Source organism: Xyrauchen texanus, chromosome 24, assembly GCF_025860055.1.
Source record: "Xyrauchen texanus isolate HMW12.3.18 chromosome 24, RBS_HiC_50CHRs, whole genome shotgun sequence".
NCBI lineage: Eukaryota > Metazoa > Chordata > Actinopteri > Cypriniformes > Catostomidae > Xyrauchen > Xyrauchen texanus.
The window spans coordinates 15,683,575-15,701,796 of NC_068299.1; the positions used below are offsets into that span (position 1 = coordinate 15,683,575).

General features: G+C 42.3%; 1 protein-coding gene and 1 pseudogene across 1 annotated transcript; one reads left to right on the top strand and one right to left on the bottom strand.

The window, feature by feature from the left end:
* Positions 1-778: 778 nt before the first annotated feature.
* LOC127617809 (dnaJ homolog subfamily B member 12-like) lies at positions 779-15,882 on the bottom strand. The gene is made up of 9 exons (XM_052089900.1): positions 15,719-15,882; positions 13,051-13,228; positions 12,773-12,918; positions 12,290-12,463; positions 12,069-12,148; positions 3,146-3,255; positions 2,062-2,234; positions 1,799-1,933; positions 779-1,625 (listed from the first exon to the last, which is right to left on the bottom strand). The coding sequence occupies exons 1-8, from the start codon at positions 15,849-15,851 to the stop codon at positions 1,809-1,811; spliced, it is 1,119 nt and encodes a 372-aa protein (XP_051945860.1). The 5' UTR covers positions 15,852-15,882; the 3' UTR covers positions 779-1,625; positions 1,799-1,808.
* Positions 15,883-16,385: 503 nt separating this feature from the next.
* Positions 16,386-18,035, top strand: LOC127617509 (tRNA (uracil-5-)-methyltransferase homolog B-like; annotated as a pseudogene).
* The last annotated feature ends 187 nt before the right edge of the window (positions 18,036-18,222 follow it).

An 18,222-nucleotide genomic window follows, 5' to 3' on the forward strand; every position in this document is an offset into this window, starting at 1 on the left:
AAATTTCCAAGTGGCCTTTGGTCCTAAAGGCTGAAGTGAGCCAAAAATTGCTTACATTTCTGAAATACAGTTTTTGAAACCATGTTCTCAAATTGTCATCAACACATTCCCAGGGAAAATAAAAATAATTTCAGCACAATTATCTCTTTTAAATCCCACTTTCAGGAATCTCAATCTGTATACCTCACCAATCATAGACTATTTTCAAAGCATCACTACTACATTTCTTTTGGTTTCATCCACTAAAGGAAAAATACTAAAGGCCACATACACACTGCAGCTAAATTCGGTAGTCACTTAATCCCGTTTCGTACCCACACGGAACAATAATTTAAGGGATTCACTCCTGCATTAAAATGCGGTTGTCACTCCTGAAATTTTGGAGTGTATATGTGGCCAAATAGTGCCACACAAATAATACTTCCACAATTTGTTAACCTAATCATTAAAGGCTCCAATTCTATTTGAATTTTGACTTTGCATAAAATGTGAGTTATTAAAATGTACAAAAATATAATTTTACATTTCAGCCTGTAGGCCTTTCTGAAGGAGATCCCAGTACCACCAGTTGCAAATAAATGTAAATGTCACCCACAATGCTACAAATAATCCCTTATACAACATTAAAACTGTAACCAAATTTTGTTCTTAGGCTCACACAGACAGTGGGTTATAACAGACCATAACAGTTAAAAAACGCTGATAGTGAGAAATGAAAGATAATTATGTTTATACTCTAAACTTTTTTTAAAAAGACAATTTATTCTTATTACTCATTGTGTACATTACAGGTTTAAAAAAAAAAAAAAAAAAAAGCAAGAAAAAGGAATGTGAATTTTTTTTAAATAAATCACAATGAGTTTAGTTGCTAATTGTTCTCAGCACACACTCAGGCTAAGCACTTATGTTTTATACCTTTCTATATTACATATATGCAGAGAGTTACAGTATACAGCAAGACCGGAGCTGGCAAGGCACTTGAATATGCTTTAGAACCCTCAATCTACACTTTACAAGACAAATTAGTTAAAATTAATATCCTATTCCATCTGGACAAATATATTAAATGAAAACCTATCTTGATACAATTAAATAAATACAAATATTAATTTCTCATTTGCATAAATCTCAAACATTCTTTTAAAAAAATCCAACTGGCACAACCACACAGAATAATTCACTAAATGCTAAATGAAACCAGGGTAATCATTTAATTTCCTTTGGTCAGATAATAACTACTAAAATCTTGGAACGTCTCAAAAAACCCAAACACGGGTGTTAAAAAATGCTTTGAGAAGGAAAGAGGTAAGTAACAATAATAAGCAATAAACTAGCAGCATTGATCATCCTTTGACAGCTGTTTACGTTCCTCTCTACCACTAAAGCATACAATTATTAATTTTTTTATTCACTTAATACATTTTAATTTTGACCATTTCTCAGGTTACATTTTAAGAGTTGCAACTGGCAATTTTGAAGGAAAGATGAGAGTGAATCCCTGTGGCACCAGGATGGGCTATCTTTGCTTCTCTTTAGCTGATGCAGTACAATGCCCCATTTTAGCAGAGAGAGCAGAACATTTCTGAAGACAATCGTTTTTGAATGACACCAAAACAGGACACTATCTGAAAGTGAACAAAATGACAAAAGCACAATCAATGAAAAAAGAAAAATTAACTCTGTTAAGAACGCACATGCACTGTTCCTACTATATTTTGACAAATGCAATTTAAGCACTAATGTAACAAATGGAAAATCAGATAAGAAAAGTGATCCTTGATGTACTGTATGTACTTACTTTCTGCTACTCAGTGTCCATGTAGTAGAACCTGTACATCTGAAAGCTTTGAGCAACTGGGTGTTGCCATTTCCTGCGCCCTTTGGTACAATTCTGAATCTCCAAAATAACGTGCCCGATACAACAACACTTCCTCTGCAAATAAGATGAAATATTGATGAAAGGGAAACAGAGGTGCATTGGAGACCAGCAACCACAAACAATTGTACTTTCTTGGGTGTCTTTTTTGCTTCCCAACACAAACCAAATTACATGCCACTTACTTTGTTGTTTCTCCTTCCAGCAGTTGTTTCTCAGATTTGATATGTAGTCATCCTCCACACTTTGTTCAACATTCTTGAGATTCATTCCTGTATATTCCACAGAGAATTGGTCACCCACATAGTAAGGCACCTTCAGAGTGGCCGTGTGTCGCCTGTTTGTGTGGCCTGTGGATCTGCAACGAGTGGAATGTTCAATAACGTCAGAGATATTTATCACCCGCAAGTCAACAATCAATTATCAAAAGCCCTTTTGAGAACAAGATAAACATGTTTCAGCATTCACTTTGAGGATTTTTTTTCGAAGACTGAGGTCTGATAAACAAATACCAACAGAATTGTTACATTATAGAGCAGGAGTGCCCAACCTTTTTTAATCTAAGATCGAATTATTCTTTAACTACTTGTGTCAGTTTGGAAAAAAAACTGTAAAATAGTGATCTCGTAATGATAACTGATTTACTAATTTTCCTTGTCTCCTCCAATTGCGAGCAAAATAGCTTGTGCTGCAAGCTTCTTTTTCTTGCCCGAATAAAGCACACCACCTTCATTGCAACGTCCATTAAATCTATCATATTTAAAACTTTTCTACATAGTGCTTGCTGGAGGAGTATGCAGTGATAGTGAATACAATCTGGAAAGGTTTAGCTTTGTTTGCACAGTGCAATAAATCCATAAACTGGCGCAATTTTTCACTGCTCAAGGAATGCATCCCCCAAATCTAGCATATGACAAATCTGTATGCTTGAGTTCTTGTTTAATTTGAGGGTCAGGGTCAAATTCTAATTAAATGATTAAATCCCCACCAAAACATTTTTAACATTATAAGTGGATTAGATACAAATTTAAAAATGTCTAAGTAGGAAATGGTCCTTTAAATATTTTTGCCAAACCATCTTGAGATCAACGACAAGGACAATGCGATCGACTGGTCGATCACGATCTACCGGTTTGGCACAACTTTTCTAGAATAATGTGACATGTGAAAATCTTCTTTATATGTATTCAACACACACCAGCATAAAACAATAATATTACAGAATTTAAGTAAACTTATATTGGTGTTTTGGTGAATGTTTGGTCTTACGCTCTGTGGCTGAGGCTGTAGGTGGGGTTCGAGACCATCATCTGGCTAAGAGCTGAGACAATGATGAGAAAAAGTATGGGCATCAGCTGTACAAACAAGGCAAGGCCACCCTAATCAAAGAAAATAATACAAATCATTAATTTAAATAAAACACTACACCATGACAATCAAAGAATTGTATTCCATGAGCTCAAAGAGATCTTGTTCACTTTCATGACAGTGGCTAAATTAATGCAAAGTGTTTCATAAGTTCTTTAAAAAAAATACTTCTACTTAATTGTAAACCAAAACACGCAACTCAAACAAAGCTATGACATTAATTGGGACGCAAAATGTATAAAATACCTAGGTATAAATATAACTAAAGACTTAACAAAATTGTATAGGGCCAATTACGATTTAATTACTAATAATATAAAGAGTGACATTGAGAGGTGGTCCACGTATCCCATGAGCTTCAGTGATAGGATAAAAGGAATAAAAATGAATGTCTTACTGAATGTCTCACTGCTGTATTTGTTTCGATCCCTCCCAGTGGAAATCCCACCAAAGCAATTCTTTGAATGGGACAAAATAATATCCAGGTATATATGGGGGGGTAAAAGACCCAGAGTGCGCTATTCAACACTCCAATTATCTAGAGAGAAAGGTGGCATGGCTCTTCCAAGTCTTAAAAATTATTACTGTGCAGCACAGTTGCGTCCCATCTTATATTGGTGCACCTCTAGTTACATAGCCAAGTGGAAAGACATAGAAACACATATACAAGATCTTCAAGTTCAGTCACTTATAGGGGAGAGTAAAATCCATGGATATATTAAAGACAAACTGGACCCAATAACAACATTCTCATTGAAGGTATGGCATTCTATTGTTAAACAATTCAAATTGGAGAAAGAAATTGGAATACTTGGGTGGATTACTCATGATGAGGATTTTAAGCCAGGAAGGGATGACCCAATATTTCAACAGTGGAGGGATAGGGGAATAACAGCATTGTGCTGTGTAATTACAGAGTGTGAAATTAGAAGTTTCCAGGACTTAAAGGAGAACTTTGGAATAAGAAATCAGGATTTATTTAGATACTTCCAGGTAAGGGATTACTACAACAAAAAAAGGTTAGTTATCAAAGTTAATGATATCCATCCCCTTACTAAAATGCTGATGGACGCCTATGAGCATACACTACCCAGAATAATTTCTTATTTGTATGAAGTGTTGATGTGTAGCGGCCCCTCTACATTATATATAAAATTGAAATGGGATAAAGAACTAAAGATTGAAATAACAGAAACGGTTTGGTATGACTTGTGGTCAATACACCAAACTACTACCAGTTCACAAATATGGAGGGAGTTTTGCTGGAAGTGCCTTATCCGCTTCTTTATAACACCTAAGATCAGAAACAAACAAGTCTCCGGACAACAAGCTTGCTGGAGGCAGTGTGGACAGTTAGAAGCGGATCACACACACGTTTTTTGGAGCTGTGAGAAAATCCAGTCTTTTTGGGACAATGTTCAGGTAGTTATGTCAGAAGTGTTTGGATTTAAAATACCTAGAACCTCTATGTTTCTACTAATGGGAAATATTAAAGGCATAGTCCCTAAAAGTGATCAATACTTATGTAAGATCCTTCTTGCGGCTTGCAAAAAAAACTATAACTAGGAATTGGCTTAAAGACACAACTTTGAAGTGTAAACAATGGTTTGGAATTATTGAAGAAATCATGGATATGGAAGAACTTATATTTTAAAGATGAAAAAAGGTGCTTTTAAAAGGGACTGGGAAAAGTGGTTGATATATAAAGAATGTAAAGACATCTTTAACTAAGTAAACAGTAATGGCTATTAGAATGGTTAACCTCACCAGTTTGGCTTTGTTGTTCAGTGTTTCTTTTTCTTTCCTTCTTTCTTTTATTTATTTATTTATTTATTTTTTATAGGGGGGTTAGTGCATACATATATGTGGCAGCGGGGGCGTGGTCAAGCGCCCGTCCGGGAGAGAAAAGCGGTAAGGGCGCTTACACCTGAGCTAAATTATGTCTAAACACCTGTCTCTAATTTCAGTGAGTACGAGGAGAGCGGCATAAAAAGGCAGCGAGAGGGCCCCAGAGGGGAGAGAGATGACATGCGAACCCAGTGTTTGGCATTGTGTTGTATTGTGTATGTAAATAGTGAGATTGTACGGAACAAAAAGGGAATTAAAAAAACCTTACCTTGTGGTGAAGACCTGTTTCCTGTCCTCCTTCCTTGGGAAGTGTTACACTGGTGCCGAAACCCGGGAAAATTAAAGGAAACATGGAAAGTGGTCGCCCCATAGAGTCCTCCCAGCTGGCAGAAGTCCTCCAGTCCCTCGCGACGCTGCATCAAGGCCACCAACAATCCCTGCTTGAGCTCCGGCAAGACCAAGATCGCCGGTTTTTCGAAATCATGCGGGCTCAGGCAGAGGACTGGCACGCCATCCGGAGCCTCCTCAGCCAGGGGGACGCGTCAGCCACAACCGCGACCCCGGACACCCGCGCTACGCTGCCCCCCCCCCCCATGCTACAGAAGATGGGGGCAGCAGATGATCCTGAGGCCTTCCTCGATTTGTTTGAGCGCTCAGCAGAAATCTGGGGCTGGCCCCGCGAACAGTGGGCAGCCCGCCTGATTCCCCTCCTGTCCGGGGAAGCTCAACTTGCGGCACAGCAGCTGCCGAAGACGAACATCCTGGCATACACCGATCTGAAGAGGTCTATTCTGCAGCGGGTCGGTCGGAGCCCGGAAGAGAATCGCCAGCTCTTCCGGGGCATGAAGCTAGGAATGTCCGATCGCCCCTTCGCGCTCGCTCAACGGCTCCGGGACGCCTGTTGGAGGTGGCTGCTCGCGGGGGACCGCGACGTCGAGGAAGTAATCGACCAGGTGGTACTGGAACAGTTCGTTCAACGGCTGCCTCGGAAGACGGCGGGGTGGGTCCAGTGCCATCGCCCGGCGTCGCTGGAGGAAGCTGTTCGGTTGGCCACTTGGCGGCGATCCCGAGGGCGGACGAGCCCTCTTCTTCTTCGTCTCTCTCTCTCTCCCCTTCCCTTGTATCTGCCCATGCCCTCGCCCCCTCCCCTGTGTTTTCTCCTTCTGTTCTCTCCCCAGGGCCCGTTACTGCCCAGCGCGAGGCGTGGAGGGTTCCAGAGACCTGCTCCCGGCCGTGGGAGAATCGCCCTCCCATTCCCTGTCTTTCAGCCGCTCTCCTCCTCAGGTGGGGAGCCCGCCAGCACAAGTGCGGCCGCAACGCCTGGGCCGGCCTGTTGGAGGTGCGGAGACCCGGGCCACTTCCGGGATCAGTGTCCGCTGATGGAGGTGGGGACGGTGGTGTGGGTCTCCGACGTCCCGCAGGCTGCCCCTATCGGGCTGGAGCATACCGGATTCGGTAAGGATCGGGGGTATTTACCAAGCTTTGCTGGATACCGGCTGCAATCAGACCACCATCCACCAACGCTTGGTTCAACCCGGGGCTTTGGGTTTATCTAAACTGGTGAGGGTGAGGTGTGTGCATGGGGATGTTCACAAATATCCCATGGTGACGTTGGCGATTATATTTAGGGAAAAAAACATAGTGTGGAGGCAGCGGTTAGTTCCGCCTCACCCATCCGCTAATCTTGGGTACTGACTGGCCGAATTTTAAAGATATATTAGAGGGTATTTGTGCGGATGGGTCCTGCATAAAGAGGTGTGCGGTGTGCGATGCTTTGGCAGGGAGGCGGAGCCGGGACCGTCCTCGGCTGCTCGGAATGACGAGGAAAGGGGCGAGGTGGCCGCCCCTCCTCTCAGGGAATTCCCTGAAGGGGACTTTCCTCTAGAGCAGTCGCGGGACGAAACTCTTAAACATGCTCTTGACCAAGTGAGAGTGATTGATGGTCAACAGCTCCGGCCGGGCGTCGCCATTGCATACCCATACTTTGGTATGATTAAAGATCGGTTATATAGAGTGACGCAGGACGCTCAAACAAAGGAGGAAGTGACACAATTATTGATTCCACGAAGCCGCCGGGAAATGGTTTTCCAGGCGGCTCACTACAATCCTATGGCCGGTCACCTAGGGGAACGGAAAACACTTCTCCGTCTAATAGCCCGTTTCTATTGGCCGGGCATTGGCGGTGACGTCCGCAGGTGGTGTGCGGCGTGCCGTGAATGTCAGCTGGTAAACCCACCGGCCACCCCAAAAGCGCCATTGCGCCCTCTACCATTAATCGAGGTCCCCTTCGAGAGAATTGGGATGGACCTCGTCGGGCCATTAGAACAGTCAGCAAGCGGACATCAGCCGTGTTAGTCCTAGTGGATTACGCGACGCGATATCCGGAAGCAGTGCCTCTGAGCAACATCTCCGCGCGTAGTGTTGCAGGGGCACTCTTCAAGATAATCTCCGGGTGGGGATTCCGAAAGAAATCCTCACCGATCAAGGCACGACTTTTATGTCACGAACACTTCGCGAACTTTACGAGCTCTTGGGCATCAAATCGATTCGCACTAGCGTTTACCACCCGCAGACAGATGGCCTAGTGGAACGATTTAATAAAACGCTCAAGAACATGATTCAGTAAATTGCGTACACGAGGACGCTAGAAATTGGGATAAGTGGCTAGACCCCTGTTGTTTGCAGTACGAGAGGTCCCACAAGCCTCCACCGGGTTCTCCCCGTTTGAGCTGCTGTACGGGCGACGCCCCGCGGTGTCCTTGACGTCATCCGCGGCGTGGGAGGAGGGACCTTCTAATAGTAAAATGAAATTCAGTTCGTTCTCGATCTTAGAGCAAAACTCCACACACTGGGGCGATTAACACAGGAGAATTTGCTCCAAGCTCAAGAACGCCAACGCCGGCTGTATGACAGGGGTGCTCGGCTATGGGAATTTGCACCGGGAGATAAGGTACTCGTATTACTCCCAACATCGAGCTCTAAATTACTCGCCAAGTGGCAAGGACCCTTTGAGGTCACACGACGAGTTGGGGATCTCGATTATGAAGTTAAACGTACCGATAGAGGGGGCGCATGTCAAATTTATCACCTCAACCTCCTGAAATTATGGAGGGAGGAGGCGGCCTCTGTGACGTTGGCCACGGTAGTTCCGGAGAGGGCAGAGCTCGGGCCGGAGGTAAACAAAAACTACAATCTCAACACTCCGGTTACTTGTGGAGACCAACTCTCACCGCGGCAACTCACAGAGGTTTCTGAATTACAAAAGGAATTTGCGGATGTGTTTTCCCCTCTACCGGGCCGTACAAATATCATACAGCACCACATCGAGACCAAGCCGGGCGCGGTGGTGCGTTGCCGCCCCTATCGCTTACCCGAACATAAAAAGAAAATAGTACGGGAAGAATTAGATGCGATGCTTGATATGGGCGTAATAGAGGAATCCCACAGTGATTGGTCCAGCCCGGTTGTTCTTGTTCCCAAGAGTGATGGGTCTGTTCGATTCTGTGTGGATTACAGAAAAGTCAACGCGGTGTCTAAATTTGACGCATACCCAATGCCCCGGGTTGACGAACTGCTCGATCGGTTAGGTACTGCTCGATTTTATTCGACCTTGGATTTAACAAAGGGTTATTGGCAGATCCCCTTGACACCAATGTCCCGTGAGAAAACAGCCTTCACTACGCCGTTTGGGTTACACCAATTTGTGACGCTTCCTTTCGGTTTGTTTGGGGCACCAGCCACGTTTCAACGACTCATGGATCGGATCCTCAGACCGCACACCGCGTACGCCGCTGCCTATTTAGATGATATTATCATTTAAAGCAATTATTGGCAGCGGCATATGCAACATCTGAGGGCCGTCCTGAGATCGCTGCGGCGGGCGGGGCTCACGGCAAACCCTAAGAAGTGCGCGATTGGGCGTGTGGAGGTACGGTATCTGGGGTTCCACTTGGGTCATGGCCAGGTGCGCACCCAAATTGATAAGACCGCGGCGATTGCGACTTGCCCTAGACCTAAGACCAAAAAGGGGGTGAGGCAGTTTCTGGGGCTGGCTGGCTATTATAGAAGGTTTGCGCCTAATTATTCGGACGTCACCAGCCCGCTGACTGACCTCACTAAAAAGGGGGCTCCAGATCCGGTCCAGTGGTCGGAGCAGTGCCAACAGGCGTTTATGCAAGTTAAAGCCGCACTTTGTGGGGGGCCGCTTCTTCATGCACCTGACTTCTCTCTCCCTTTTTTATTACAGACGGACGCTTCAGACAGAGGACTGGGGGCCGTACTCTCGCAGGTGGTGGAGGGAGAGGAGTGCCCGGTGCTGTACATTAGCCGTAAGCTCTCCTTAAGGGAGACTAAGTACAGCACCGTGGAGGAGGAGTGTTTGGCCATCAAGTGGGCGGTCCTCACCCTCCGTTACTACCTGCTGGGGTGGGCCTTTCACCCGGATCACCCGTTGGTATCTAGCTCTCCAGCCCTTTAAATTCAAGGTGGTCCACAGACCGGGGGTGCAGATGGCTGTCGCCGACTTCCTCTCCAGAAATGGGGGGGGGGAAGTGGTAGGCAGGCCGGATGGCGCCCCGGCCTGAGTCGGGCGGTGGGGGTATGTGGCAGCGGGGGCGTGGTCAAGCGCCCGTCCGCGAGAGAAAAGCGGTAAGGGCGCTTACAATTTGTGTTGTATTGTGTGAGTAAATAGTGTAACACTTCCCAAGGAAGGAGGACAGGAAACAGGTCTTCACCACAAGGTAAGGTTTTTTTAATTCCCTTTTTGTTCCGTACAATCTCACTATTTACATACACAATACAACACAATGCCAAACACTGGGTTCGCATGTCATCTCTCTCCCCTCTGGGGCCCTCTCGCTGCCTTTTTATGCCGCTCTCCTCGTACTCACTGAAATTAGAGACAGGTGTTTAGACATAATTTAGCTCAGGTGTAAGCGCCCTTACCGCTTTTCTCTCCCGGACGGGCGCTTGACCATGCCCCCGCTGCCACAATATAATTTTAGGAATGCAGGTATACGATGATTTATATTTGAGAATATGCGTGGATATTGTAACGGCCCCGGGGCCGTATAAAGTTGTATAAGTATAAAGCTGTCTATGCCATGTAACATACATCTACGATGTATTTAAGCATAATTCTTTCTCCTTCCTTCTGTTAATATTGTTTTTGCTTTAATTGTTCATCCTGTAAATCAAAAATTAAAAATAAAAGTGATAAAAAAAATTAAAAAAAGGCAAAACTAAGTTCACACCGCAGATATGTGACCCAAATTTGAATTTCTGCTCAATTCTGATTTTTTTTTTGGTAATGTTGTTCACATGACATTTTAAACGTTGCCCATATGAGCATGCATTCAACAAACTTAAATTGCAATTAAAAATGTATTTTATGTAATTGTCTGTGGATAGGTCACTTTATGCCTTTTAAATAACATGTCAGGAAGTGATGGAGAAAGACAATCTTGATGGCATATTTAAATAAGGTAATTTGCCTTAGAATGGTTTAATTATCATCCAAGCTCAAGAGTGTTATATAAAGAGGGAAACACCATCAATTTGAAGGAGAGCAGGACAAAATTACACAAAATTACAACATGTATACCAGTTAAGAGTTATCTATAATTAGTTCAGATTTACATTGACTTGCTTGCATTTGCGTTTTTATACAGTTTGAGAAATATAGATATTGTTTTCTTTGCGTGAGAAGATAATTTACAGTACATAATGCTCTCAGTGCCCTGTTATTGGATACTTTCATTCATGGATTAAATTACTCTTGGTTTACTGTGCATAGTGAATATCTGCAATGGCATTGGTAACTGAAAACTACTATGTTTGAAGGATGCAGCACCCAGGCCACTAGGGGTCAGTGCAAGCAATTCTTTGACATACTTGAAAAAATTACTGTGTGCACCTATAATGCTCCAAAAAGCACTGGCAATCATAGTAAATAAATTATGTCTTAAGCCATATGATCACTTTGGGTTAGAAACAGATCAATATTTAAGTCCTTTTACTATAATTGTTTCCTTCCGGTCGCTCTCCAGTGCCCGTCCATGAGGGGAATCAGTTCAAGCAGCCTCTCGCGTGTTGGCATGTTTAAATGAAAGCGAAAGCAAAACCAATGAAGCCTGTGAACAGCGTTCTATTACTGAATCAAGCTGCACTTCCAGTTGAATGGCGTCAGTTCTTGCATGAACATTGTTACGTCAGAGTACGTATCCTTGTCAGTGTTGTGAGTGTTTGTCTTTTGTTTTGTTTCTGATCTCCCATAGGTTAAGTGGCGGCACCTGTGCGTAATCAGCGCTCCTGTGTAGCTCCAAATGCTGATTCGCTCATGCTCGGTATAAAGAGCTGACCAGTTTTGCAAAGGCGCTTGCATTTCTCACCCAAAGCAATTATATCGCTTTAGAAGACATTCATTTAAACACTAGTGTTGTATGGAGTACTTTTACTATGACCATCTGTGCTTTTTGGAGCTTTGAAATGCTGATCACCAGCCACTTGCATTGTATGGACCTACAGAGCTGAGATATTCTTCTAAATATCTTAATTTGTGTTCTGTTGAAGAAAGAAAATCAAACATATCTGAGATGGCATGAGGGTGAATAAATAATGAGTAAATTTTCATTTTTGGGTGAACTAACCCTTTAGAAGCTTTAAACAAATCAAAAATGCAAATAACAAATGTTGAGTTAGATGGATGTAAAAATCACATTAAACCTGACCTGGCTGTCCAAACTGATGGCACATTGGAAAAAAAATCTATTTCCACATATGAAAGTGGCCCAGATACGGTGTTATGTTCAGTGCACTTGTTAATGTTAACATGGTCATCAAATTAACAGATCTGGGTCACATTCAGCTGCAGTGTAAATGTAGCCTCAGAGTGTGCCATATCCCCTTACATCTGTGCCACAGACATAAAAAATATGCACAAAACTTCTCAAACTTTTGTTGCAGAGTGGACTCTTACTTCTCTCGGCTGTTCTTGTCGTTCATTTCGGTGGTGATGGTTGAACCTCATCCTGCCATTGCTGTACACATGCACATTACCTACAAGAAGCAAAAACAGCAATGAAACAATATTTCAGTGCTTTTGAACGTACTACATCACAATCCCTGGCACATTGCATGTCTCAAAACAAGTTTCACAATAATACAGTATGTAAAGGTATACTGAGTGTGAATACTCACTGGCTGGAAATCCACCTCCAAAGAACATATTGAAGAGGTCCTCGGGGGAAATATCTGCCTCAAAATTTCTGTGATAGGTCCTATGCTGAGATGGGTGGGCTTTTTCTTCACCATAAACTTCATACTGCTTCCTTTTTTCAGGGTTACTAAGAACTGCGTAAGCATTACCTATACCTGTTAAAGACCAGGAAATAGATCAAACAACTTCTGAGAAGAAAACATGCTAACTTTCCTGGGGCAGTGTAGGCTCAGTGGTTAAGGCTCTGGGTTACTGACCAGAAGGTCGGGGGTTCAAGCCCCAGCACCACCAAGATGCCACTGTTTGGCCCTTGAGCAAGGCCCTTAACTCCAGGTTGCTCGGGGGGATTGTTCCCGTAATAAGTGCACTGTAAGTCGCTTTGGATAAAAGCGTCTGCCAAATGCATAAATGTAAATATCTACTGCTGACATGCTGAATGCATCGGTTAAGGTCATATTTTCTACCTTTAAATGCTTCAGTGGCACCAGGCGCATGGTTTTTATCTGGATGGAACTTCAGAGCCAACTTTCTATAGGCTTTTTTTAAATCATCCTCCGAGGCTTCTTTAGTGACACCAAGAATCTCATAATAGTCCTTACACCTCTTTATTCTGCATCAAGAGAAAGAAAAATCATACTGTAATAAGCAGATGGTACTTGAGTGGTGAATCTATGGTGAACACTGATACTATTAAGGTCATGGCATGGTCTTTTAGGCAAGCAGTCTGTAATAAATGATAGACCTTTTGACAGCATCTAGCTGTTCTGCTGTGTAGGTTTTGGATGATTCTGTGGCACCGTGTCCAGAGGAGTGGTTTTTGGTGTTGTGCCCTCTGTTTCGTAAACCTGCAGCATCATTTTCGCCATTGTGATCTTCACTTGTGGAAGGTCCTCCATTCTTAGAAATAGACTCTAATAAATCTAAGACAAAATCACTTTTATTTCACTCAAGAGGAACCGCATCAGTGCCCTTATGACATTCTGTCTGTATATATAATCTAATGCATTTCTATATATATATGTGTGTGTTTACATTTAGACTATAAACACAACACTCTCTAAGATATGATCTTCACATATAAGGAAAATATGGGCATTGGTTATATATCCAACAGAAGTTATTTATTACCAGTCAGAACCAAATATATGCTGTGACAAGGCACAATTTGATAATAAAAAAAGCAACAAAAAAAAGTTAGTTACAAGAGCCTTATAGGAATAGTTCACCCAAAAATGTTAATGTTCTAATAATTTACTCAAGCTCATGCCATTTCAAATGCGTGACTTTCTTTCAGTGAAAGCAGACCAAAATAACAAAAAATATTTCACTGTAAATCTTCAATCAGAGAAATGTAATCACGGCACTCTACCAGTTCAGTGGACCTCATTCATGAAAATAACATAAATATACGGAATTTACGTGCAAAATGTAGCTTCCCGAAAACTTTCCACTGTATTCACGACCGCTTCGTATTACCCAGATTTGTTAGTAAAACGTAAGTGACTGCACATTCATTCACAATTATCATAATCCATGCTCATGAAAACAAACATAAGAAGGGCTTCAGACTCGCCTGTACATGAGAACAGAAAGCTTTTAACATCTATGCGAACAGCAGATGCATTCACATAAATATTAAATAAAATATTGATTTAGTAACCACTTGCATGTTCGTTCTAAAAAGAAAGAGAGGAACTTACAGTCAATGTATGCTTTTGCTGTCATTAGAGGTTCTTTTGTGAATTTAACAGTCCAAGAGGTCAATAAAAATGTTTTGACATGAAGCTTTAGTGTAAAAACATTTCAGTTTTGGATGTCTACCACCATTAACCTTCTCTGGTTCAGTTGAGCGCACCACCAGCATCATGGGTGAAACATCTTGGGTAAATCCAAGAATGTGGTGATACTTTCCTTGCAACAGGAACAATCTTTACATAAATTGATACAATGCCTGAAGATGGTTTTTGACCAAAATGCTGTAAAATATTACACATTTGCAAGCTATACGACATTGTGCAGGCTTTTTCTTTGTTTCCCCATTCTATCGTGTACTCAACTGCCAGCAATGTGCTTATTCATGGGTTAATGGCATTACCATTGACCATACGTTATCTACTGAACTTGGTTTACCAATGCCTAAAATAAAATATGAAATCTAAATTATAGAGTTCGTAAAAAATAATAATAAAAAAAGCTAACCAGTCACACTAGATGCCATTATTTAGAGAAAATCAACTGCAAACTGCGCCTTCCAATGAACCTTTCACAACCTGAAGCCCAGTGTGCGTAGATCCATAAACCTTAAACTGTCTCAAAACAGAATCTCACAGAACAGGAAAACACAGATGTTTCAGCCTTACGGCCTTCATCTGTGTCATTCTACTGTAAACCTTGCCATTACAGTCTTGGGGAATAATCATGATTTTAAAGCTTGATTCCACTTCCTAGTGCTTAACGCATGCACAGAGCGTTATATTACGCTAGGACGTGTTATCAAGACGACACCATGGTCATCGGTCTCAGCCGCGATGTTGACGAGTCTGTATACAGACGGGAGGTTGAACGGCTGTCTGGTGCGATGACACACCAACCTTGAGCTGAACATACTCAAAACTGTGGAGATTATAGAGGACTTCTGTCCTGTGTACAGCTATAACTGTCTGGTTTGGTTCAGCCAACAAATCAGACAGAAGGAAACAAAAACAGACAGTCAGGACTGCTGAGAGGAACATTGTGTCCCCCATGCCCACCCTCCAAGACCTGTACATCTCCAGAGTGAGGAAACGTGCAGGTAGAATCACTCTGGACCCCACTCACCCTGCCCACTCCCTTTTTGAACTGATGCCCTCTGGCCGGCACTACAGAGCACTCAGCTCTAGGACAACCAGGCACAAGAACAGTTTCTACCCTCAGGCCATTTACCACATGAACAATTAAACTGCCTTCAGGACTCCCATAATGCAATAATGTATAAATATGTCATGTACATATGTAAATTCACTCATATTTAATTCCATAACAGTACATACCCCTACTTCGCACATATATATTACCACTTGCTCAAGTACATACACTATTCTATGTCCTATTTTTTTTTTTTTTGTATGTCTATTTATACGCTTACCTCGTTTTATATTCTGTCTCACAGTAATGTTCTGTGTGCACATGCTTATTTGTCCTATCACCAAAAGTAATTCCAGCTGAGATATTCTTCAAAAATTCTTAATTTGTGTTTAGCAGATGAAAGAAAGTCATACACATCTGGGATGGCATGAGTGCGAGTAAATAATGAGAGGATTTACATTTTGGGGTGAACTATTCCTTTAACTGTCATTTCACTACACTTTTCCAGCGGCCATTTAACAGAAATCTTTCGATCTCGATGAAACATTTGTTTCCATTTGACGCACCTTTCGCCATGTCGGTGGAAAACAGTCTCTGTGCCTTTTCGAGAAAACGTCTAGCTTTGTCGGGCTGACTGTCCCTCAGCGCTTCGATTGCAATTTTGATGCAGCGATCCGCATCGTACTTGTTTGATTCCATTGCGACGGCGGAACTGATTACTGATGATCCCTTTCCAGACCATGTAGACGCAGCTCGATGACGTTTACAACAACGTAAAGAATGTTTCAGAATGGATAGAACGTCCACTCCACTCTAGAAACGGAGAAAGTTGAGTTGAGTTCTACACATAAAATCAAATGGTCTGGACCCAAACCAATTCTGATATTAAGAAACACTGTAGTGCTTTGTATGTTAATGAAAACAAAAGTACTATAATATCCTGTAATAATTTTTATTGGTACGATGAATACGTAACTAGCTTGTACCGTTCCTCTTTACGTTTTGTTTTGGTTCAAGTCTGATACCTTCATTTCTTGCTTCTTTTCTAGTCTTCCTATTCGCTTATTGTAATGTTATCACTCATGTAAAGTATGCATGCTTTCATAAAATTGATTTTTACTTCCGGAAACTGCTGCGGCGTTTAAGCAGAGTTGACTTGCTAGTGAATACAGAGGAAATTATCTAGCTGGAAGCCTGGAACCAAAACAGAGCGTCATAACTTCTTATGGGCACATGAAAGTACGACAGAGTGAGCAACGGTGTTTGTTTTAACTGGACTGTTGACAGTGCACACGTTTTATGTTGTGAGACAAAATACACCCAGAACACCAGCGTGCTAATTTTACAACAGTATTGACCTTATTCAAGGCGCCATATTTATGAATTATTAATGGAAATGAAAACGAGGCTGAGGGAAAGACTTACCGTTTCTTCAATGGCATGCACAGTATAAAGCTGTATTAAGCTCCTAGATCCCATAAAATGTTTTCCAAGACTCATGTTGTCTGGAGTACCTAATGTTCTTGGAGATATATGTTTTGTCCGTGGAACGATCCAAAAACACTTTAAACTTCAGTACAGCCCATTGGAGAGACTGTAAGTCTACCCCTCACAGCCTCATTATCATTCTCATTACAAATCAAACAGCCAATCAGGACTGGCAGCAGTAAGCAGAGAAGGAGGGAAAGAAAACCCAAACTAATCTCTCCTGGGAAGAGAGACTGGCTGACACCGTTACACCACTATGGAGACTGAGTTATGAGGAGCAGCTCCAGTGGAAACAACACCAGCAACACAAGATCTTACTTGAAATGACAAACTGGCTCAGCAGTCATAAAATTTAATATTACCTCTCCTGCCCATAGTACCCTCGCTGTTGAGTGATGGATCCTGCAACAAATAAACCTTCTTTGTCAACAAAGGGGTTGATGGGAATCAAAAGACCGTTGGATTTTACATTGGCACTGGAAAATTGGGTAACATTGACTGCGTCCATGGTGACCACCTCCTGAACATGCCTGCCTCCAAAACACAAAATGCTTGCAAGACACTGAAGATTTTATCCATCTCTCATGACTGAGTCCATGTATTTTGTTTTCATGCTGGTAGTCACTGGAGAGAAATCACTTTTAGAACAAACTCTGCTGGGCAAACAATGGCTAGATTACTTCCATCCTCCAACCATTATGCCTTAGGAGATTGGAATTCATAAAGCTGCCCTGTTTGAATATTTTACACAAGGTCCTGGGGAAGCTTGTAAATTGGATTATCTTTATTTCCAGTATAGCACAATGACCTGTGTCAGTCATGAACAATCCCCCTATCAGGTTCTGTATGGACAGCCTCACATCTTTGAGGAGGTCCTTAGCTTTAATTTTCACATTTCCACCGATTCTTTTCCAGGTGAACAGGGGAGAAGCCGAAGCTCTTTATAAGACTGCGGCAGTGCTGAATCGGGCTTGCGTGTGGGGCAACTTGCTGGATGTCTGCTGTGTAACAGGAGCAATTGGCATTTCATTATCCCCACAGATGGAGAGAGTCATTGGCATAGAGCTTACTGGGCAAGTGATTGAGGACGCCAAGCATAATGCAGCACTATACAGAGTTAATAACTGTGAATTTCTCTCAGGCAAAGAAAAAGTTGTTTTACCAAGTTCGATGCACACTTTGAGTTCTAATGGAGGGCTGAAAGCCGTTGTGAATCTGTCCAGGGCTGGCCTACATTGTCGAGTTGTCAAAGACTTGAGGAACCATCCAGTCATTAGAAGTTACATATTGTGTAAACCTGAGACAATGAGGAACTTCAGAGACCTCTGCTGTTGCTCCGATTATCAGAGAAAGCCACACACTCCATGTGAACTGGTGCTTGTTTTTGAGCAATAGAAAAAAACTACAGAAAGAATGTGATTGATTTGAAAAAAAATAAAACATCAAAAGAATAGCTGTTTTTATGTCATTAAATGTAATGCAGAATTTTCTGTAATAAAATTTCTAAAATATATTAATTGAGTGTCAACTAAATGATTAGGTATAACATTTGTAGAGTAAACCCATACTCATTTGCTAGCAG